The sequence below is a fragment of the Nelumbo lutea genome, chromosome 1 (genome assembly GCF_056320005.1).
Source record: "Nelumbo lutea isolate HS-2025 chromosome 1, American lotus-T2T, whole genome shotgun sequence".
Taxonomy (NCBI): domain Eukaryota; kingdom Viridiplantae; phylum Streptophyta; class Magnoliopsida; order Proteales; family Nelumbonaceae; genus Nelumbo; species Nelumbo lutea.
In genome coordinates, this window is record NC_142684.1 from 85,519,098 (window position 1) to 85,543,627 (window position 24,530).

Genomic DNA, 24,530 nt, shown 5'->3' on the forward strand with positions numbered 1-24,530 from the left:
TTCAACTGACTTAACTATTGGTTCCGAAACCTCAACAGCATAGCCGCAACCCCTAAACCTGGAACATTAGCATAAGAACTTCTGAGTCAACCAACCAAACACATCAAACACAAGCAACGATCAACCGAACTTCACATTCACAGTCCCTCTTCGAACTGCCGAGTAGAGGGAGTCTAAAACATCATCAAACAGTCAACCAACGATGCAACTTGAGGCATGGAAGCCTCCTAACCTTCTGGGTGATCAGTCCTTTTAGGTTCTTCCCCTTCCTTTCTTCTCGCATTAGTAGAAAACCTTAGCCGAACCAGTTCCAGGCGTCCTTCAGTGATGCAGTCAGGAAACTCAACCAACCAGTTTCTGATACCATGTTATCTGTCCTGTATTTAGTTAAATAAATAAAAGGAAAAGGTTCTGGTACGAGTCTAGATTGAGAAGTGATGATGATGGAGAGAAGAGGGAGACGAACAGAATGGGGCTTGACAGTCTCTATCAAGAGAGAGAGAGAGAGAGAGAGTGAGAGAGCTGCTGCTCCTGTATGTTTAATTCATAATGAAGGGTAGAATTAGAATATTACCCCTGTATACAGAGACTTGAGAACAGGGACAAAAAACAGAGTTAAAAGCAGGGAAAAGACTAAAATAACCCTGGAACAAAAAGTGCATTTTAACAAAGTGGACGGGTTCATTCAGATTTTATTTATTCAATTCTGACTTCTTGGCCACTTGACAGTTGTTTAGTGAATGCCTTATGGATGATGATTCATTTTGTCTCCAGCTAGTTGATATGGAAAGAAGAAAAATGATACGATCTTTAACATGGTAGATTAGATAGATCTATCAACTGTATCCATACTGATGCATGCAGTTCTTGTTGCCAATCTTGAAGATGATCTTCGACATTCTAGGATCTACAAGAAGGAATAAGGTATCTCCCACTAATCATCCACACCCTATTCCTTTGGTACTATTCCTGATGGTGCTTGCTCCCATTTTTCCATAAATCCAGGCTAGGGAGTTGGGCTTTCATGGCTATATAAAGTCTTCCAAAAACCCTAGACTAAGTTTTTGTTTCCAATTTAAACTTTTTCTGAGTGGTAAAAGAGTAATTCTTGTCTAATTGCCACCAAATTAACCATCATATTTTGTGAAATTATGGTCTAAGGTCATATTTTGCACTTTCTCTATAAGTAATTCCTCCAATAATAACTTTTGAGATAAATGTGCACTTGAATTGGTGTAAAATACCCTGGGGTAATATAAATCCATAAAAACTGGTTTAAACCAGTTGCCACCAATCCAATAAATGAGTTCAATACACACATCTAAGTTGCATGCCATGAATGAGTATGAATAGTGTGTGAAACACATCAATAGATAAATTGTGTATTTCTTCGATCTTGTTAAGGTATACCACATTCAAGAGCTGACCCTTCAAGCATCCCCTTGCAACAATTTAAATCAGATGGGTCAGACTATTTCCATCAATAAATTATGTATTTCATGTGAGTGTGTGTGTGTGTTTTGGCTAATTATCAGTCCGATGTTCCTGATAAATTTAGTATCAAATGCACTGAAAGTAATATATCTTTAAACAACACTAGTGCATAAAATAAAAATGTTTGCTACCCACAGATAAAACACAAAATTCAACAGTTTTTTATGGAACCAGTCCTTGCATTAAATTAGTTCTCTAATTCTCTTATAAAATAAGATACTTTCGTTTTTAACTGAACAGCTGTTTTGCTTGTAAAGGGCAGTATGCTATAAAGCTCTTTGGGGACTGATTCGGATCCCTCCTTTTTGTGTCCATGTGTGTGTGCACTGAAAATATAATAACCACCATACCAGACCTGTTCATGGGCCAGGCCGGGTTTACCTCTTTATAAACAAAAAATGACTAGGTCTGAGCTCAAGGCCTCAAGCCCGGCCCTATATAAATCCCAAAGCCTGACATGAATAGAAATTTTTATAATATATTAATTATATCTTATTTTTTTATTATATATAGTATTATCAAGTCGGGCTCAGGCTCGAGCCAGACTTATTTGGGAAAGCCTGAGACTGGCCCAAAAAATAGTCAGGCCCGATATTTGGACTGAATTGGACACCAAGGGTATTTTTGTCATTTTACAATTTTCTGTAGAGTTTAATTATAGGGTTTGATTGCCTATCTATGGTTTTCTTATATTTAAAATTTCAGTGTCATTGCATAAGTAGGATTAGAGTTATTGAGTCTCATTGAATTGAAATAGGATATGACAACTTAGTTTGAGTCCTACTGGGATTATTGAGTCTAACAGTTTGACTCCTAGGACTATTATGAGTCTAGCAGTTTGACTCCTAGGATTACTATGAGTTTAGAGTCTATATATATATATATATATGGACGTTTTACACATAGAGTAATGAAGTTTATTTAGTTTTTTTCAGCTTTTGCTAAATATGGTGAGTGATTCCCATACCATAGAGTGATTTTGCACCCTGTGAGTGATTTCAGGTATTTTCTCTCTTTTTTCTCTCTCCCTATTTTCTTTCTTATTCCCTTAAGAAGCCATTACAACCATCAACAACCATAAATTTCTGATCAAAGAAGACCATCCAACATTCTCTAACTAAGGGCTAGAATTGAGCTGGTTCTACATCACTTTTTCCTTCTTGGGTGGGAGATGGTTCAAGAAAGATCAATACCTGTAGTATGCTTATAGTATACACAAATTGTCAAAGATATCTCCAATGATTTAAATATTGATATGATACAGCCAACATGAGGCGTATCATATCGGTATTCGCCACAAGGGATATGGGAAATGCTACAACTAGGCCCTATCCCCTGAATTATGTGTATCGGGGCGATAGGGCCCCATATCTGCCTATATCATGTTGTATCAATCGATATGCACCGATATGAGGCGATATTGATTGATATAGACACATCATTCATGTTTTGTGTCTATATTTAAAAAATGCATCTGGCATGATTTGAAGTTTTGAACCCAAATCACCCAGTGCCCAAGCCTTAAATGCAACCTTGAACCACTAAACCAACCTTGATCTTATGACAATAAATGACATATATTTAATCCAGACAAAAAACATATATTTATCTTCAACAACTCCAACTAAAGGTAAAAAAGTATTCAGAATTAGTACTAATGGAATAAATCATTTCTCAAATCCACATTTATATCAAAAAGTGGTTTTTAATCTGATTTATACAAATAAAATACTAATAATAGAGTAATTACTTTAGTACTTAAAATTTATATATTTTGAACATGATGTGTATCTTAATATTTTATAAATTATTAATTAATATTTTAATTTGCATTAAATAACAACATATTTATCATTTACAAAAATAAAGATATTGTTTACCAAATACTTGAGAATATAATATAGATTGAATTTTTCAAATCCACTAATCTACTTTTATATCAAAAGATGATTTTTTTTCATAAAAATTATAGAAATAAAAATATTAATAATGGAATAATTATTTTAGTAATTAAAAATTATAAATTTGCATATGATATGTATCTTAGAAATTTTAATATATTTGATATATTTTAAATTAAGATTATGCATTTATAAAATTATTAATTGATACTTTAATTACATTGTATAATAGCATGTTTATTGTTTACAAAATTATAAAAATATTGTTCCGCATTCACAGCATCCCCTTCTCCAATGGGACCCGAGAATAAAGCCAAAATGTGACCATTTGCATTTCTGAGCACCTCCCCCCCAAATACCAGAGGGACCTTGATTGCCTGAGCTGCATCCGTAAAAGTTTAACTTAATAAAACCTTCTTCAGGGGGCCTCCACTCTATCACAGGCTTCTCCTTGACAGTTGAGCTTTTTACAATCAGTCCCCAATTCCTCCATAAGTCATCAAAGGAGCAGTGTGAAAACAAGTCAGGCTTTAATCCAAGTTACAAGTTATAGCCCTGCTGAGTAGACACTCTCAAACCGTAACCTCATCTCTCTCCTTAATGTTCTAGCATTCCTTTCCTCCCAATCTGTCCAAACCATATCCATGTGTTTCCAAAGTGTGTCTGTATCTGAGTGCCCCGATACAATACTCAATACTGATACTTTTAATCCTTGGATCCTTGTGTGTGCCGTTCATAAAGCAAATTGGTACCACTTCTTTGGCACTACTTAGTATTTATTGCTTCATTTTTTATGAAATTATTGAAGGGGTCATTGTTTGGTGCAATGGTAAAATTTGGGGCTAACAGGCATGACAACACAGGTTCAAGCCTGAGAGTGACCACTTACTGTAGAATTGCTTGAGGTTAGGTCCATATCCAATCAATCCTCCCTTGACCCTGGATAACAAGGATCATCGTTTTGGGTAATGGTTTTTTTAATCTCAAGATATTATTGACTTATATGGTCTCATGGGGAGAAGTTATGGTGTCTTTTGGTTACAAATCTTTGGAAGAAGAGATAAATTCCAAGATATTCTGAAATTATGTTCATTCAGAGTAGGAATGACCAGATCACTGGATATGCATTGGAGTAGCTTATTGGCTGATGACTTGGAGGATTTTAAAGATCTCTCAATTGATTTGATTATAAGAGGTTGGAACACCTCTCTCAGTTCATCCCCCTCCCACCCCAAATTTGGGATCATTCTAGTGGGTTCCTCCTTCAGAGATCATGAAGTTTAGTTTTGCTAGTTGTTCATTCAGTAACTCAGGCTGGTTAGGGATAGACCTGTTCATGAGCCAGGCTTTGGGCTGGGTGCATTCAAATTTTGACAAAAGCCAAGTCCAAGTCTGGCCCATGAACAGGTCTAGTTAGGGATAGGAGGGGCATATATGGTAAGGTGATTGCTTGTTATTCTGGGCTAATTGATAGGTAGCACCATAAGTGATGAGGTTCTAATCTTTCAAGTGGTCAGAGCTTATGCCCCTTGCCTAAGACAGCTCTTGCCTTGGTGGGAAACTCCCAGATTATGTACTGTTGACATAAATAATGAGGGTGGAAGGCTCTTGTATCATTGCAATAGCCCTTACCTCTTGAGGTCATGGTTGATAGACTTAAAGATTTTATTTTATTTTTCCCATAATCTTTTCTAGAAAGCTTTTTTATCAATAAATATTTTTCTAGAAAAGTTCAAGGATATCAAGGTCGAAAGATAAAACTGAGGTACATATGCTACGCTAAATAGTGTAGACCTTGCCAGCCTACACTTGTTTATATGAATGCAATCTTAACTAACATGACAAAGAAAATGATAAAAAATGATCTAATAATTATGATGGAATCTTGAATTAATCCAGCCTTCTATAGTTTTACAATTCCATTGCACTTAAAAAAAATATTACCTTCAACATGCTGAGTGGAAAGAGCAACAGTAACTTCTTTAAAGAAGTTAGGTCGAGCTGTTTCTTGTCAATGAGTTGATTTGAAAACTGGACTCCAAAGTGTTGTTGTACAGTCATTTATTTTCTTCCATTAAATTGTTAGTGTAGTAAAAGAATATGTTCTTTGTTTCCTACTTTCCTTTAAACCATAATGCTCATGGCCTAGAAATTTGAAGCAAAATCTTCCAAGAATAAAATGGAATAAGAACTGACTAGAGTCTGAATTCCAATCAACAGGTTATTAAGCTTTTAGAGAAAGAATCAATTAACTGGACAGAAGAAGCAAATGGTGGTATAATAGTTATTCAATTGGACAAAATCAACCCCAAAAAGTTGAGTTTTGCAAGAAAATCTCATTGAGTGGTGAGAAACTTCACATGATGGGTTGAAGAGTTCTGGAGCTTCACCTTTTTCTGTTTCTTGTTTCTCACTTCTAAACTTGTGCCTTTTTTCCTAGAAAATATTCTGAAGGAAGCTGGGGTGGTAGATAGTGGACCCAGGTCAAAAGAGTTTTTCTTCAAAGGCGCTTATTTATTTATTTTTATGAGTTTGAAACTACAAACCATGATACATGGAATCAACAGATAAGAGGAGTGGTTTTCTGAGTAGTGGAAGATTTGCTCGACTATTTGGAGCCATTTTTCTATACCTCCATTTTTCATTTTTCTTTTTGTTCAAGTTGCTCTGTTATCGAGTTGAGAATGGGAGCTTGTCATACACAAAAACTCATTTTTGAAGTATGGTACGTGATTTTTTTTTTTTTTTTGATAGTATGATATGTGACTTGATTATCTTTAATGGAGATGCCCTGCAGTATAAGGAACTCCTTTTGCTTGATATTTTGGATCTTGTCAAGTATTATTTTTTTTTAAATGTTAATTGAACTGCTAATCGAGTAGATGTGTTTCTCGAGAAGCTAAAACTTTCATAATTGGGTGGACGATCCTCCTGATTGGCTTACGGAGGACTGAGAATCTTCTTTTGGACGCTTACAGGTATATATTTTATGTTCGCCTAGCAAAAAAAAAAAAAACAATAAAATAGAATTTATTAAAACTTGGGGTGTTTTGGGTTTATGGTTTCAAGTTTGAATAAATTCGGACGAGTAAACGTACAAAAATACACCATTTTCCTGAAAAGAACAAACTCTTTCAGAATAGTAAATCCCCGTAATTGACACAATGTGAGCTATTAGAATGTGTTTCTTACGGCCTGTTCGTTTTTTTTTTTTTGGATTTTGAGGTTGGGGGGGGTGGATTGGTCAATGGGATTATTTTAGTTCCCATTAATCAAGATACTCATTTTTTTTTTGAGATTAATGTGAGTTTTACAGAATTTATTTTCCTTGGGTATTACCAGGTGTAAATCCAGGAAAAAGTTGTTGAATGAGACAAAATTGCCCATTTTAATGAGGGCTATTATCTTATTTATTCAATAAATAAAAGAATATCCGTTCATGCACTTACTCTCGGGTAAGTGCTTTTTGAAAAATACTTGCCCACATAAATGTATTTACCCAGATAAATTACCTTCTTAAAAACGAACAGGGTATTTCTTCCTAGTTGAAAGTGTGGAACAGCTGGAGCAATATTAATTCTTCTAGTCCTGGTGTATTGTCCTCTTGGCAGATCCGCATATGGTCGCTACTCAAATTTCACTGGCAAAGCAAGTTTAACATTATTTCGTCGTGGTGCAACCCGTTTTTAATTTTGCCCTATGCTCATTTCTTTTTTTTTTTTTTTTTCCGGTGAAGGGAATCAAAGGGGTGGGTTTGTGCAAGAGCTTGGTACCGAAGTGTCGATACTTTGAAACATGCTTTAGAATTTAGATCCAACATTAATCCCTCCGTAAGGATAAGGGGCATTCCAGAGCGTTTGGTCGTGGTAAGGTTGCAATTCAGATTTTACTTATTGTTACATTGCAGCCGTGCATTGGGAATACCTTTCCATGAATGACAACATATAAGTATCTTCACATCTTTGAATTTATGTTTTTATTCAAAGGGAAATATACTCGATACACAGCTGGTTGCAAGGGGCTGTAAGAACGTGTGAACAATTTTGTGAGTATTAAATCCAATTTCCTGATGAACAAGGATCAGGATTTGCTTCTTACAGAGTGCACCTCACATCAAATACGGACGTGTTGTGAGGTTGGTGTCAGGAGTAGATCTGGACTTAAGGAATAAATCCGAATCCGTAATGCTGAATGCTCTGAAATTATACCAACATCAATCAATACTCAAATTTAAGTGCTTAAGTTGTGTATCAAAAAATAATTGTTTAAATTCCCATTTTGACCATTTGTTATTTCTTTTGTTTTTTATAAGCTATTTTGTGCTATACCCATTTTGGGCGACACATGGAATAATAATAATTATAATAAAATCAATAATTAACAATAGTTCTTGTTGGTATGGCATCTTTTCAGCTAAACTAGTCAGTAACCACTATAGCTCTGAAATGGAACTCCATTATCTTCCAGTGAATTACTGGAGCAACGATGAAGGTGACATTGAGATGCATCTTGACGCGCATCTCATTGCACCGAAATGGTGAATGATAGAAATCCCTTTTGGCATCATGATTCACCATGCCAAACAAGGGGCTTTATCTCAATCTTTCTTCCTATGATTAACTTATCCCAAAGCTTAAACATGGCACAGTATCCATGCCCAGACCCCTTTTAGCAATAGTACATTTTTTTCCCCTTATGCTATAGAATCCATGATCAAAAACTTGAATTTGTCCTACATTTGCCTTTAATAATATATACATTCGAGAAATGGAAACGGTATAAATCGAAAACAAAAGGAAACTAAAGAAAACAAAGAGGAAGACAGGCAGGCAACTTGGTAAAATCAAGAGCCCCTGATAATAAAATCTCAAGCTTTCTGAATTCCAATTTGAACAAATAAAGAAACAAAGAGGGGAAAAAAATTTTCAGGAGGATCCATGTGTCAGTCTCTGCATCTCGTTTTGATCATTGAGGGTCTCAATGAGAAGGGGAGGGGCATGCTGAGCATTCCCTTGATGTTCCTCGGAATCTTGGCAGAAGGAAAGGATAATAGTGTCGATTGACATTTCCACCACTGCAAAGAAAAGTGTGGCAACGACATAACCGAGCCACCAACAAACCTGGATAAACATAGATATATTGTTTCATTAGTATTCATTGATTTGTCAGTTGAACCATATTGAAGCCTCGTTATCCTTTTGTTTTCTATCTAGTTTGATTCCCAGTAAATGCCACTTTACAAATTACCAAGGTCATTGTTGTTTACATTGATATATATATATATAGTTATATTAGCGGATGTTAGGAAGTTGGTCAAATATAAAAACACCATTACCCAATGTTGGGAGGGATGAACTAGTTTCTTTTTGGTACGAAGTGGCTGCTCATACTATGAATCCACATTCTCACACCTGTCAGCTCAAGATTGTACCATGACACCAAGCAATGGCCACTAAAGACAGTCAAATATGCAGGGGTAAACTTGTCCTCCTAAAATCAGGATGCAAGGTAAATACCCTTCACACCCTTTATGTAAGGACAGCTGAGTATGGTATTGGATATGAAATTTTAAACTTAAAATTGAAGTATCCAACACGATACAGCACCTTTGTACAGGTATTTGGGAATCATAAGTCTACACCCTCAACCTTTCTACTCAGGCTAAAGCACTATGAGGTGACCTCCAAAGATTAAGGTTTTCTATTGTTGTGCCAAAGAATATCAATGCAGCTAACTTTCTTCAACAAAGACTCTTGGCTGGGATTCCCTTGTTTATATGAGGCAGTTACTCCATGGACTGCATTCTGAAAAGATGGGATGGCAGGCCGTTACTAGTTATTAGACCTGTTCATGGGCCGGGCTTTCACTCTGCATTAACAGATTTTTCTAAGGCCCGAGCCCAAGCCCGGCCCTCATAAAAAGCCCAAAGCCCGGGCCCGAAGTCTAGCTCATGCCGCTGCTATTGCTGAAGCGGCTGAATAGAGAAAAGAGAGATTATAAAGAAAAAATAAAAAAAATGTATATATTAAATTACTAATATATATATATATATTCTAATAAATGTTATATATTTTATATTATATAAAACATATATTATATATTTTATAAAATATATAATGCTGAGTCGGGCCGGGCCTGGCTGGGCTCGGGCCAGGCTTTTTTGACAAATCCCAAGCCTGGCCCGAAGCACAGTCGGGCTTGCTGTTTTGGTCCCGAGGTCAGGCCCACGGGCCTAATTACATGTCCAAGCCCAATCGGGATGCGGGCCGGACCATCGGGCTACCCGGTCCATGAACAGGTCTACAGTGGTTATGAACAGCAAAGGGGTATTAATTCAGAGTTTGGTGGCTCATACAATTGGAAAGTAATGATGATAGAAGATTGTCAGGTAAACATTGAGGGGTGTATAGGGCTGTTGGTGGAACATGGGCACTTAAATTCTTCATTTTTTTAATGGCGCTTAGATTCTTCATTAGAGAGGCCAAGATATTACCTTCCTGTCTGAATACTTCACTTAAGTAGGTGCCCAGAATCAACTATTAGTAATTTGTTGGTTCATTCTCTATTTGTAATGTGCTGCTTCGTATCAATGACCTTTTTTTTTGATAAATGAAATGACCATTTTTTTATCGATGAATGTATTGATGACTTATTTTAGTTCCAGTTCAACAAATTTCAAGATCATTTCATTTTCTAAACATTTAATGCATCTTTACCATCAATTCACATAATTCAAGAAACCACAAAAGGCTTACCAGAACTGGGAACAGAGGAGAAGAGATCTTGTTGTGTGCAGATCTGTATTTATGAGTATCCAACATCAGAAATGCAAAGACAGCACTGGATAGGCTGACACACAACTTCCCAAGAAAAAGGATAACATCTCCTATCACATTCACCCTCCCTATCCGGAGAATGTTATTCATGATTAAGCCTGTTGCAATTGCAGAAGCTTTGAAGAAGCCTTTACCTGTTATAGCAATCTGTATGATAATTTGAAAAATAAAATTAGCAATCAAATGATCTTGGTAGGTAATTGTAATACAACTGTCATAAATTGTTAGAGAACTTGGCTGTTGTTTTTCCCCTTTACTACCTTAACCGCAGGAGGGTTCTGAGCAATCACCGAAGTTCTTTGTAATAGGGTAGAATGTAGAAATCAACCAAGGATAACTTGCAGTAGCTGGAAATAATAATCCAATAGAGAATTTTTAATATGCAGGGTCAATCTAATCATGAATCTTCTATGCCTCCAAACGGGAGGCAGAGACCATTTTTGTCTCCTTCCTGTCAACCCATCCCATCTAAAATTCCCTTTACTGAACAATAGTCTGTGGAAAGTGGAGGAAAATATGACATCTTTCCATATTGGCTTTGATGATTCTAAAGAAAATTCTTCATTGATGACATAATCAGGAGTTGCAGTTGAGGGGGCTCACTGGGTAAAATCCTTGGATGTGTCATGCGTTTGCTAATTTCTTCACTGATGACGTAATCAGAAATTAAAGTTCATATTGGTTTTGATGATTCTGCAGGCAGAATTGATAGCAGTCCTACAAGGAATGAGATGGGCCAAATCTCTCCATTACAGAAGTTTTGCGGTGGAAGGGGACTCTCATGTAAATATAATATGGCTTACTTGAGCAGAATGAACCCATAGACATATGCACATGTTATGAGAAAGGTAAAACAATTCAAAATGGAGTAGATAATATACCGAAGTTGGATCCCAAGTGACTAGGAATCAACTTTTGAGGGGAGAAGTGTGCAATGATGGGGTTATGTAATATGCTCAAGAAAGATAAAAAGAGGGGAAGGTAGAAGGGGCTAGCCCAAAACAGGGGTGCCTGGTACAACATTGTATATCATTCTTTAATATAAACACACGAAGAAAAGAATTACTATCACCAATCAAGAAAAAAATTTTGATCAATTTTCCTCTGCTTACCATTATGTAGGCATTGCGGTTGACAGATCTGATGGTTGACTGGATACATGTAAAGCAACACCGAGAACTACAAAATTTCACTTTGCCAGGCCAGCTTACAGGTGTGGTATTAGCAACTTTCAACTTGCGACGTATTGACTCAAGTATATAGCGAACAGACTCAACCAATGACACGAGTAGAGAACCTAGAGCCACTGACCCAAGGCTGTAACGCATAAGCCGCTTCATTGAAGCAAATACTGGAAGAAATGGAATTTCTTGCTGCATTAATAAAATTCAAGATCTTCAGTCAGATGCAGAGGAAGCACAAGGGAATATGAAATTTTGCATACCTTATTTTGTAAAGGATAAGAACATTTTCCTTTCCTTATTAAATTAAAGAAGGGCAAGGAGGGAATTGTTGAAGTGTTACTTTTCACACAAAATAGTTTCTTGCAACAAACCATGGGCTCTCAATTGAAAACAACAGAGAATAAAGCTATCTTCAGAGACAGGTAACAGGGTAACTTTTTAAAAAATACTCATGAACATTGAGGTAACGGATTGCAGAAGGTTTAGAAAATTGTTCGTACAACATTTTCACATTAAAGAACTCGGGTGCCAACAATAATCATCAAGGTGAAAGTAACCTAAGCACTTAGGCCACCACCAGGCATGGTATAGACGGTGGGTTTTGGGAAAAACTTTTAACTTACAGGATTTGTTCCATATTGGTATATAACATATTTCCACTATATTGTTATTTTATATTGAAAAATAAAAAGGAACAAACAATAACAATGAAATCAAGGTACATTATATTATTTTTTTTTTCAAAAGGCAATGCAATTTCAATGATAGATTGCAATATCTTATGCAATAAAATAATCTCATCAGCAAAGCAACAAGGCATATGCAAAATCATGAATTTCCTTAATAGCATAAATGCAAGTAATCAAACAATGCAATGGGCCAAGTGAAAATGAAACCAAATTTATTTGTATATTACATCAAGATCCAGGCAGAAAAGCAGGGCAAAAGATCATTGAATTCAAGAACATTATAGCACATGCAATGAAAGAAAAAAAAAAGGCAGGTATTTAGCCCCCCTCTCCCCTAGCACCTTGTCACCTAGGAAATGCCTTGATAACTATGGCGTGAACTTACTGAATCAGTTTTTACTCTACCTTGGCAATACAACAATAAAAGCAAGGTCAAGTTTCTTTTTATTTTTTTCACTAACATAATGTCATGAACAAAGGAGGTTTTGCTAATCATAAATAAAGAAGATCCAGTATACAACAGCATGTAGCTTACAAGAAAAGAAATTGCAAATTCAAGTACAAACAGTAATTAGTTTTATTAGTACCCATGGTCTTGATGCCCTCCCTAAATAGTTCAGACCTGCCAACCCCTATTTTAAGTTTCATGTTCATACCATGCCACCATGTGCCGTGTATGTACTAACTTACCGAGGTCTCACCATGAGCCCAATAATAAGAAGCAACAGAGCCAGCAATCACAGTGGAGGAACATGCAATGACAAACTGTGTGGCCCAATAACACCCAAACAGGTGGAAAAGGACAGCAAGTGCAACATGAGGTGAGTAATGGAGGCTGTAACCACAGCAACGATCACAGTTCACCCGCTTAGACACAAGATCATAAGCGCAACAGTTGGAGCTGCAGTCATTCTGGAGTATCTGACCAGAGCTGAACATATGCAGAGCAGACAAAAACCAAAACATGTAGAAGATCGCAAGTATAACATATGGTATGATAGGAAAAGTTATGAGAGCTTGAACTTCTCCTATGACCTTTGCAGCAACCTGCATTAGAGCAAGTAATAGTCACAAGAAGTCAAAATCCGTGAAAGTTCTCAAGTAAAATAATACATCTCATTCATGAGTCCAAAACCAACTAATTCTCTACAAGGCAATCCTGTCAAGAGGAGTCAAAAGTGGGGATGTAAGCGAGTTAAGCTACTTGAGCTCGGCTCACTAAATACTCAAACTCGACTCAGAAAATCAAGTCCGAGTTGAGTTTGAGCTACACGATACCCATCTTGAGAGGCTTGCAAGCCTAATATACTATTTTTAATATATTTTTATTTATAATATAAATAAATATTGATTTTTGTAGGATATTTTACATATAAAATGACAGTTTATCTTATTGACAAATTCAGTTATGTTTAAAAGATAATTACAAAAATGGTAAGTTGGGGAAAACTTTATTTTTTGTGGACCAAATTACCCTCAGTTATATACCCACTCATAATCATTTGTGTTCGTCTCTCTCTCATTCTCGTTCCCTCACTTTCCCTCGTTCAGTCATAGGTGATGAAAAAAACAACAGACATTACTCTGCTACAAGATTGGAGCACACTGTGAATCCATGAATGAATGAGATGTTTTTTTTTGAAAATTTTTCATTTTGTTCTCATTTTTCACTGCCTTCCAAGTTCCTAATTTCAAAAAACGTCTGCAACAACACTGTTCCATTCTCAACTATCATCCTTCTATCTATTCAAATCTCCCAATCTCAGGGTAACCTAGCAACCCATTTTGATAGATGTCCAACCATTACAGATTATCTGTTTTTGAATCATCAATAAAAGTCCAATCTGGGATAGAAATGTTGGGTACCAATACCAATTATAGTTGATGTGGGAAACATTGCTGCCAGTGAATTGTTGGATCCTGAATTAGAAACCAAATATTATGCAGAACTAGACATGGTAAAATCGAATCCATTAAAAACTAGAAGAACCCGCCATGGATCACTTGATCAGGATGTCATTTCTCATCAGAGTAAACAAAAAGAAAAAAAAAAAAAAAATCTAACCAGAGGATTAATTGGATGAACTCTTTTCTGTAAATCACTCACCCTGTTCGTTGTTTTTAGTGTGAACCCAGAACTAAAGAGATGAATAAACCATTTGATCAATAAAAAGATAAATTCTGACCGAAGACAGAGTAGGGATCAAGATCGGTAGTTATAATTAAGGGATTCGGAATTTGGAAGTGTTAAAGTAGACACAAATGGAGTTTTTTAGTTTGCAAACTCAGGTTTGTGTCTTGCAGCTTGCTATGACCAACTCTTCTGTTTACTTTTTTTTCTAGCCCAGAAAGGTATTTCACAACTGGGTTGTCTTTGATATTGGTTGCAAGAAGAGATTGATAGAGGAAAGAAGAAAGGGTTGAATTAAAACTAAACCTGGGCTGAACGGAATAAAGAATATGACCAAGCAAAGTCGTTTCTCTGGTATGTGTTAATCGTCTCTCTCCTCTTTGAAAGATATGAATCGGTTATGTTGCTTTTGTTTGAGCAACATAACTTTTTGTAATTTTTTTGTTCTTATCACTTTTGGTCCAAAAAAATTAACTTTTTGTTCTTATCACTATTTTTGCAATTTTTTTGTAAACATATCTTATTTTGCCATTTTATCAAACTTTATTAATTTTTTTTTTTGTAAAAAGCCCATTTTTGTATTGATTTATTTATAATTTAAATAAATATTTTTTTTGGATCAATAACACTTTCATTAAATCATCAATAGAAGATTTACAAGAGGAAGACAAACACACTTATCTTCCAAGAGCAACAAAGAACCTCAAAAAAAGTAAAAAAAAGAAAAAAACACTAAAGTTACAGCTTAGACCAAAACAGTGAATCCCTTTCTGCTCCTTGTTTAGCTAAACCGTCAGCTAGGGAATTAACCGATCTTTTAACCCAACATGTCTTAACTTCCATCTCCCGCACCAGCCACTTGAATTTCCTCCTCTCATTGTTGTACTTCTATAAGCCATTGTGATCTTTAATCAACCACCCTATCACCACCTCTGAATCCCCTTCAATTATGTGTTTCCTGATGTTCAACTCCTTAGCTTTCCAGACTCCTTCCATAATTGCAAAGATCTTAGCTCTAAGGGAGTCACCCACTCCAATTGGGCCTGAGAAAATGGTAGAAATGACCCCATTTTCATCCCTAAAAACACCCCCAAACCCCGATTGTCCCGGATTTCCCCTACTACAGCCATCAAAGTTTAATTTCAAGAATCCACCAGGTGGAGGGGTCCAAGCTACACTCATTACTAACTTGGTCTGTGTGCAATTTGCAATTTCACCCACTTCCTCAACATGCCATCCACAGTGTAGTCTGTGAATAGCTCCAAAGATTTCAGCCACTGTACCGCCCTAATATGTATGATAGCCCTCAGATCTACTGCTCCTCTCTCAGCTTCTGAGAATATCCCGGAGTTTCTTTCTTCCAAAAGTGTCCAACATACTGCAGCCCTTGGTCCTCTCCACATAGTCCTTCCCCTTTTTATCCGTCACCTGAAAAAAAAAAGGGGGGGGGGGGGATAGGCCCTGCAAGTCTGATGGAGAATTCCAGCTACATCTAAATAAATAAATTTATAACCCAGTTTCCTAATATATTTATCAATAATATTTGTAATGTTAATTTATTTATAATTGAGTTGAGTCAAATTTTGAGCTTTGAGTTTTTGAGTTGAGTCAAGCTCGAATAGCCCAATACTCAACTTGGCTTTGATTACACTCCTAGTTAGGAGGACCTTATTGTATTGCAGCCAGTCCTTCCTGGGGTAGGAGACTTCTTCAAGCATTTTTTTTCGGTATTACTGTCTTCGTTGTTATGGCTACCAGCCTGTAATGTTTGGTCCCATCAATCCACCCAACAGCAGGGGGTTGAGAAAATCTGAATTCTGTTATCCTTTTTCTGTCCTTTTTGAATAAAACTTTCAGTCATTAATCAAAATAAGATTTCTCCAATGTCATTTTGTGATGACAATATTGTGATTTCAAAAATATCCAAATACTCTAAAATTATTGGATACTTCCAACTGCACTTATGTCTGTCACAGAGTGATTAACTTCACTTTCAATTTTGAGGAATTTGGGGGATAGAATGTCAGGCTTGAAGGTTATACCGTTGATCAAGGTAAATTTTCCATCTTTTGTTTTTCAATTTTAACTTTGAGGATGTAATGTGTGAGTAATCCTATGTTATTAGATTATTATGGTCAAGTGTAGAATAAAGTAGGCATGGTCAGAGAATTTATCCCAGTAGACCAACAGACGAGAGCCCGATTACCATGTGAAGCATTGGCATGTGTAAGTATCCTTTGTTAAATCAAGAGTACATATGTCAAGTCTAGAATTATTTAATCGCACTTGCCTTTAGGACAGATGTTGCCATAAGTATGCGTCGAATGATGGCAATAGATGAGAGGATGGCAATAATCATTATAACGGTCATAAGAACAGCAACAGCACGTATGTGATATTCCTCCTGAAAGAAATATGATTTGTTGAGTGAAGTAACTTCCGGTAAAGGAATTTCTAGCCAAGTACTTAGCTAATATAGAACATACCCTTCCAGATACATGATAGTAAGGATCACTCTCACCAATGATGGGGGAGATGGCATCATGTCCAATCCATCCAGCTAAAAGCATGAAAATCAAACTAAAATCAGGATCACATGTCATTCCATAGGTGCTCAAGCAATGACCAAGCATATTTCAAAATAATATGAATTTGATCCTTTTATAAAAGACAACATCTGAAATATACTTGGAACTAAAACAGCAAGAAGAAATCATAGGTACCTACTGGGCAGATAGTAAGGATAACCAATCTCATTTTCACATTTTCGCAGACAAGGTGAAGAGCACATACAAGCACATGGTGCACATCATTCTATGAAGTTCACCCAACTCAAGCAGGTGAAGTTATCATATATTGCAGGTGGATTTTTGTACAAAGGAACAACACAAAAATGACACTATAATTTGCCTCAATATAAAATTATTAGGAGAAAAGTGATATCATACAATTTCTACAATGCAATTTTCTGACATACAAGCACTACATGCTTGGTGGACTGTACTTAAAATGTTATAGGAGACAAGAGAGAACCTCGTATTTATTTTGATGGATGGGGAGAAACTTATATTTCCTTGCTTATATAATCTTACAACCCTGAAGGTTGCAAATGAAGTGGGAAAATAGGGATGGGACCATACAAAAACTGGACAATGTGAGGGTTCAACAGAATCACAACAGAATCTCATCATGTTAAAGCTCTAAATGGTAATGGAAGTTTAGACGTGTCAAAGAAGATGACTTCTCAAATTTTGAAGAATAATTGACAATGTCCAAAACACTGTGTGGCAACTATATATACCTATTTTAACAATGCCATATATTTGACAGTAAACACACTATAAGAAAACAACACAAAGTGATGAAAGAGAATTCACTGGACCTTTTAGATAGTAAAACATCGTGACTGATATTATAAGAAAATTAAACAGGAAGACTGTTATCCATGTCATTCCGGCAACGAAATGCCGAATCATCAATAGCCAGAAAACTGACAAAAACAGTGGCACGATTCCTCCACAAACAATCAGCACTGGCCATGCTTTCCCAATATCTGCCACATATCTCTGCAGATAATAGATAAATGATAAATTATGAAATAATGAATATAAGATAGGCAGTGTATGTCAAAAAAACAAATAACATAATAGATAAAACAGAATAATAAGCTATTACTGAAAGTATTAAGTGTCTCTGCCGTATATGAGATAAAATGATAAATGTTCTGAAGGGGGTTCCTTTTCTTTCCTTTTTTTTCCTTCTGTGGTAAAATGTTTGATGAGTTGAATATCATGAGAAAAGAACCCATCATGGAGGGTTTCTGCCAATATGTCATAAGAAACAACCACCCAGAAGATCCAAAAATGTTAGAATTTGTGCCTTCAATTCACGTAATGTATGGTCCTTTTAGGCAGTTTCCTATTTAGAAACTAATAAGTACTTTTATTGGAGCTTTCTTGTATGACAAGGAAAAGGATCATTTTACATTCTATAAAAATTTGTTTTGAAACTTTTTTGAGAGATATTTTTTTGGGATTTGAGAGCATTTGGGGTTCTCCACCAGGTAAAACTTGGTTATAGCATTATATGTTTTGGGGTCCTATACAATTTGTAAGGCCAACTAGGCTGTGTACAGAGCAGTGTTGGACAGACAATAAGCAACCTGTCCAAAAAATGAGTGTAGCAGAAATGTGTATGCTGAGATGGATGAGTGGAAAAACAAGGAAGAATAGGATCAGAAATGAAATCATTCAAAGGAAACTAGGAGTAGTTACAATAGGTGATAAAATGAGGAAAAGTGGACTACGATGGTTTCATCACTTGCATAGAAGACCATCACTAGCACCCATAAGCAGAAGTGATTTGTTGCATATTGAAGGGCCTAGACAGGCTAGGGGTAGACCAAAAAGGGCATTGGTAGAAGTAGTAGGAAATGATTTATGTGCCAATAATTTAACAAATGGATAGGCTTTTAAACTGAACAGAATGGCGAAATAGGATTCATGTAGCCACCCCATATAGTTGGATTGTCAAGGAACTGTTCAACCTAACAGTTTAAGCTTTTGGGTTGAACAGTTCCTTGAGATGATATCAGAATCTGTTTGACCAAGTAGTCTGGAGTTTGATCTCCGCCGCCTACATTATAATTAATTAAATTTCAGCACAAGGTATGGGTGGGCCTGTGCTTGTCCACGCTTCAAGCCCAATAGACTTTCACATGAGGGGGTGTGTTAGAGAATAAAAACCTATTCAGGGACCTCACATAATAGCTTAAGTTTTTAGGTTGAGTGGATCCTTGAAGGGCCAAGTCTTGGATGATGATGACAATGATACAATTTGTATCCCACTCCCATAGTTCTTAGTGTTTGGTGTAGGGATCCTTTTCATAAGATCAGTGTCAAAAGAGTGTTTCTCCTGGGTCATGGCTTGGAGAGAAAGCATCATCTTGGAAAGAGAAGTTTTCATTGACATTGTTGTACCCTTTGTGGATTTCTTTATTTGTCTTTGCACATAGCTGTAGGCAATCTGCTGAACCACATTAAATCCTTGTGTTTTGCATGTTTGTTTCTTCTGTTATTTTTTTCTCTTTCTTTGTGGTGCCATCAATCCACAAAATCACATTTTCAGAAATAACACAGATTCTTAATTGCTTCAACAACCTATTGGACATATGCATGTGAAGTGGCTTTAGTAATTTGAAAATACAATACCTACAAAACTGATGCTATCTGCTACTCCTATTAGATGTATTGGACATAAAACAAAGTGTTGGCCTTAATAGAGCAAAAATTATAACCGAAACATTCTAGATTGGACAAAAAAATGTCCCCTTACAGTGAAAAAATGGGACCTTGAATAATCTCTGTTAGAATATGCATGTGTTCTGAAGAATACAATAATCAAGTATTGAAGTATGGTTCGGCATTTCTGTACTTATGTTATTAAGGTATTATTGTAATTTGGGTTTATGCGGGGGCTTTGTTTTTATTAATGGTGAGAAATTCATTAAGATTAGAAAATCACTAAGTGCAGAATACATGGTTTATCTGTAAATGGCTTGCCTCTGAAGCCATCTGATATGGGATTATTTAAAGTATAGTCTTGCAGTGTCTGACTTATAACTTATAAGAGAGTGGGGGCCAGTTGATAACAGCTGAAGTTGCCGAACTGAATGGCTTATTATTTTGTCTTTTAGTAAATAAGTTATTAAGGAGGTTGTAGCTCCTTAATGGCCAAAACTAAGTTGGGTTGATTATCATACACTAAAAGTTTTTAAAAATAACATAATAAGTCATTGAGATCAGCCACTTCATCCATTATCAACCTACAATGGAAATAGGTGATCATTTTGAACCATGCTAAAACCTATATTCCTATTTCTTCATGTGGTTTGTTATTATTTACTTTCTAAGTTTCTTAACAATACCAAATCCATATTTCTTATTTCAGAATTCTGTTTGTGTCCATTACAATACCATCAGTGTCAAAGTTGGCTATAAAGAAAAAAAGATTAAGAAGTTCCCAACCTTTAGGGTGGCAGATCGAGAATTGATGGATCTGTGAATGGATTTATCTATTATAATGTCTTCATTGATATTTACTCCACCCATCTCATGCCAATGCCGCAAAGACATGTTTGATGCACGTGCAATATATTGACAGCTCCAATATACTGGAAAGGAAATGGAAACATATAAAATAATTAGATAAATAGAAATCCCCCTGCCCCAACAAGGAGATTCATGAACTGTGGATGAATGTATGCCAGCCCGTACAGATGAGCACTTTTTCCACATATATAGAACAGAATAAGATCTCTGTCTTACCATTCACACTTGGAAATATGACAGGGTAACAAGGACCTTGCAGCTGAAGGGAGGTATTCCTCATGTCTGGTGTAAGGAACTCAAAATAATCATAATTTCTATCAATCCAGTCATCCATTGAGATACGAATATCACCCTCTGGGTAATCACAAACCCAATTCAGAGAATCATCAGATGGGATAGGGCAATCCATCAAGCAGATGGTCCTGGCATTTGCTAACTTAAATTGGCTGTTCTTCGTGCCAGCTTCATAAACCTGGTTGGGATTTAAAAAGTATCTGAGGTCCAATTCACGTAAATCGGGATTAGCATGCTTGTCTCCACAAACATTTCCTTTGTAGTCTAGGCCATATGTTAGCCTGCAAAGATCCACAAAATTTAATTTTTCATATTAACAAAAAAGATGTATAATATACATGAACATGTGCATAAAGTTGAAATGAATCAAAAAGATTATCATATATATTGATAAATGTGAAAGCAACTAAGGTGGGAAAATCGCCTAGAATAGAGAACCTTATAGTCCTAAAAATCATTCAAATGATCTCATGATCAAGGAATTTCACCAAAACAAAGAGAAAATACTAAAACATGTTCAAACCAAGTTTCTGAAGTCTTAATCAACAAGTCAAGGGGGTGGAAATTTCTATTTTGTCATCACCCTTCTATATGGAACCATATCTTCCACCAAAACATACAAATACTTGAAGCTTTTATTGCTATAGTCTTTAACTCTTGAATGATGTCATTTATCCTTCTTGCATATGCTAAACAAAATCACACTCTTGTTCACCCATTGGAGCTGTCCTTTAAGCTTCCTCAAACAAATTCCTTATTTTGTCCATCCTAGCCCTTCCGCTCATCTATCTCAACACCTTGGTCTCAGTTATGATCATTTTATTGCAAGTATAGCTCTTAGTTTCCTTACTCTATCCCATAAAGGATGAATAGTATAGCAACTTATATTCTTTACTCCCTTCAATTTAATTGGTTTGATTTGGGCATTTGGCCACATCACTCAAAAACATGCCTGTACCCATCTAACCCCAGTTTGTGGGCACTATTCTCTTCAACTTTTTCCCTTATTGAATAGTTCTCACTTTCTCTTCTTCCAATTTGCACAACATTTAATCATACGTCATACCTCTCAAGTTTGGCCTCTTACTACATTCTGAAGCCTCTGATTACAAATTTCTTTTGTGAAACTTCAATATACGTTTAAACTTTCCTTGTTTGAAGATAGATTGCTCATTTGTTGAGAAACAAAATCAAAGTCACCAAACTACATGGACCCTGCCCAAATACAGTCACATAATAGCTTTCAACCCGGGAAACAAAGTTGATCAACAAAGAATCTGTGCCGAGGAATTCAGGAACCACAGAACCTTGGTTTATGAAATGCAAAATCGTGTGACATATCCAATTCTCCATCTGCAGGATCGATTATTTAATGGTTATGACTGCAATTCTGCTGAGAGTATAATGCAGGAAAACTAAGCAACTAACATAAGAGCTAAAGAGATTAAAACGAATCATATTTCAAGTTTTCACATGCCAACAGAAACTTCAGCCCAGCCTTTGAGAAAGACCTCCATCTTGTTTTGTACAATGAGAGAAAAAGAGGAAAACATAGAATGAGTAGCCTGCAGAAAACCAGAAGTAAAAGAACCATATAGATAGAATTATATGGACAACAAACTATCCAAGGACTGATCGGAGATATCAGACACTTGTCTCTACAAAGAGTATCAAAAAACCAGCCAGATAACTAACCACACACATCAGGCCTTCAAATCATTAGAACTCAAAATTACCTCCGAATACCCCATATAATCAACAAAGTTGTGCTTTGTACTAAAATGAGTATTCAAAAACTCAGAACTCTTGTGCACTGTTTAAGGCCTTCAAAGTTGAGAAGTCCACCACCCAACTAGATAGAAGCCCCCAAAAGTTAGAATTGGAGCCACCGCTTAAATTTGTCACTAACCCAAAACCCAACGCTCTGTTTCTTGATCTTGCAGACAAGAAAATTCACTTTCAACAACTAGAATCTTAGAAATCTCTGCACTAACCCCCCAAGTCCCATTATACAAAAACTCAGAAAGTAAAAAATTACCTTGAAAGCACCTCCATATTGAAATGGACAGACTGCAAAGGACCAACACTCCCACAAAAGGTTACCTTTACATAAGCAAAATCAATCAAAATGCCCAAGAGACAAATCTACAAAAGTAGTAGCAAACTTAAAGCAAAAACAAAACAAAAAACAAAAAACTTATGCCTTAATAAGTAAGACACCTCAAAGCTGATGGAGATAGAATGAGAGATAAAGAAATGAGAGAACAAAACGCAACCTCTAAAGTGCTTAAAAAACAAAATACGCGAGAAGATCAGGCACCCATTTGAGGAATCACGAAGTACATGATATGGGTAGCATTTAGCTTTACCTTAATGGGTTTCCTCGATTGTACGCGAAGCTGATATTAACGATCATTCCTATCCAGAAACCAATAAAGAAAATCAGAGCAACCATATCTCTGCATTTCCTGTTGTGTTTGATGATCCCACCCACCTCGGATTGTCCATCACTTGAAGGGTACATCCCTATGACTGCCCCCAGAGGACCTCTCATCTCTCTCTCTCTCTCTCTCTCTCTCTCTCTCTCTCTCCTTGAATCTGTCCTCAGTCCTCACCAAGGCAAGAGAGAGCAAATGACAGAGGTTAGCACTTAGCAGCTCGAAAAGCTAGCTTTGGCGAGCACGCAGAGAGAAAGAGTAAAGGAGAACAAAAATTGAAGCTTTAACCTTTAACTTAAGTGGAAGAGATAGCAGTAGCTCTCTGGGGGAGTAAGAAAAGGGTTGCAGATTCTTTTATTTTTTTTCCCTTACTTTTCTTTTGCCATCGTAATTCATAAATCCTTTTCCTGTTTTGCAAAAGAGATAAAGCGAGTGTGTGCTCTCACTAAACTAATTTCAAGTGGGTGCTTTCAGAGTGAATGACAGAGAATCTGGGTAAAGTTAGATGGATTAGCTTAGCTTAGCTCGGCTCCAAATCGACCCTGCTCAACAACAGCTTCAGCCTTCTCGGGTTCTCGCTTCTCAGACTTCTAATCTAAAGTAAAAGATTCTTTGAAGATCGAGAGTGGCTTGAGCTGATTTCTGAAACGAGCCGCTTTAAATTGGAGGAAGAAAAGTAGAAAACCTCAAAACCAGCATTTTCGCCGCTAAATCTGAATAATAAAGACATCTTTTTTTATTTATTTTTTAATTGAAAAAGAATTTAGAGGGGGTTTGTCTTGTTCCCGCGTTTGCAGCAGCAGCTTCAGACCCCATGACCGACTGTCGTACGCTCCAAATGCTGTGATCTTGACGAGTTGACGTCACCAGGGGTGGACCGCGACAATCTCCGCGAGTGGTCCGTCCCACTGCGAGGAGCGACGGTGACCAATGAGGTCGACTGATTAATTTCAACCGTTAGATCGATACAAAAAAGTGCATGGAAGTGGTCGTAGGGCTGGACTATCTTCTTCTTAGATGAATGAGTCTGATTGGATATAAGAGTGGGTCCTTCCCTCTTAAGTTCCATGGTGTGATGGAGGTTGTCAGTGGGAGCGTCTCTTTGCTCGTGATTCAACTCGGTCACCAATTCCAAAAGACAGCTTGACGATTAGCTTTTTGCACGATTGGATCCAGTGGTGGCATTCTTCGCCCTCCTTATCATTACAGCAAAGTAGGGTGGCAGTATTTATCCTATCCGGCGAGTTCACATCTGCGCCCCATAGTGTCCTGCATATCCCCGCCATGTATTAGGAACATCTAGATGTTGTTGTGGTGTTTCCAATACACGATGGAATGTGTTGTGAAACATTGTGATATTCTCAATATACGACAGGAATATGTTGTGAAACACCTCTATGAAGTACAGATCTGAATTTAAAGGTTTGATGGTTTTCAATATAGGGTTGGAATG

At 36.6% G+C, this 24,530-nt stretch overlaps 2 protein-coding genes across 11 annotated transcripts in view; one reads left to right on the forward strand and one right to left on the reverse strand.

The window, feature by feature from the left end:
• The window catches only part of SDE5 (silencing defective 5), a 58,915-nt gene extending 52,698 nt beyond the window's left edge, over window positions 1-6,217 (forward strand). For 4 of the 6 annotated variants that reach the window (XR_016105305.1, XR_016105306.1, XM_088965569.1 and 1 more), the window contains exons 12-13: window positions 5,616-5,741; window positions 5,836-6,217. Coding sequence is in view for 4 of the 6 variants with exons in the window: in XM_088965569.1 (XP_088821695.1) it covers window positions 5,616-5,738 (123 nt within the window). In the remaining 2 variants the exon portion in view is untranslated. Of the gene's footprint in view, window positions 1-5,615 lie in introns of all 6 variants that reach the window. The other 2 variants (XM_088965572.1, XM_088965571.1) reach the window with 1 other exon arrangement.
• A 1,888-nt stretch (window positions 6,218-8,105) lies between these two features.
• Window positions 8,106-23,799, reverse strand: LOC148875857 (Plasma-membrane choline transporter family protein). Of its 5 annotated transcripts, none has more exons than XM_088965531.1 (11): window positions 22,678-22,737; window positions 22,376-22,491; window positions 20,562-20,920; window positions 20,262-20,407; window positions 17,618-17,801; window positions 16,722-16,795; window positions 16,526-16,639; window positions 12,795-13,151; window positions 11,344-11,604; window positions 10,151-10,378; window positions 8,106-8,515 (listed from the first exon to the last, which is right to left on the reverse strand). In XM_088965531.1, the coding sequence occupies exons 3-11, from the start codon at window positions 20,752-20,754 to the stop codon at window positions 8,321-8,323; spliced, it is 1,752 nt and encodes a 583-aa protein (XP_088821657.1). In that variant the 5' UTR covers window positions 20,755-20,920; window positions 22,376-22,491; window positions 22,678-22,737; the 3' UTR covers window positions 8,106-8,320. The 5 variants fall into 5 exon arrangements, with proteins under 5 accessions (XP_088821657.1, XP_088821656.1, XP_088821653.1 ...); XM_088965530.1 differs by having other exon boundaries at window positions 22,376-22,575; window positions 22,678-22,722; XM_088965527.1 differs by lacking the exons at window positions 22,376-22,491; window positions 22,678-22,737 and adding an exon at window positions 23,009-23,799.
• Between the last annotated feature and the right edge of the window lie 731 nt (window positions 23,800-24,530).

Coding starts and splice junctions, on each gene's coding strand:
- LOC148875857 (XM_088965527.1), bottom strand. CDS start 23,193: ATGAGAGGTCCTCTGGGGGCAGTCATAGGGATGTACCCTTCAAGTGAT. Junction 16,796..17,617: donor GATGTTTTACTATCTAAAAG/GTCCAGTGAATT, acceptor TCATGCTTTTAG/CTGGATGGATTGGACATGAT. Junction 8,516..10,150: donor CTCCTCTGTTCCCAGTTCTG/GTAAGCCTTTTG, acceptor ATGTTTATCCAG/GTTTGTTGGTGGCTCGGTTA.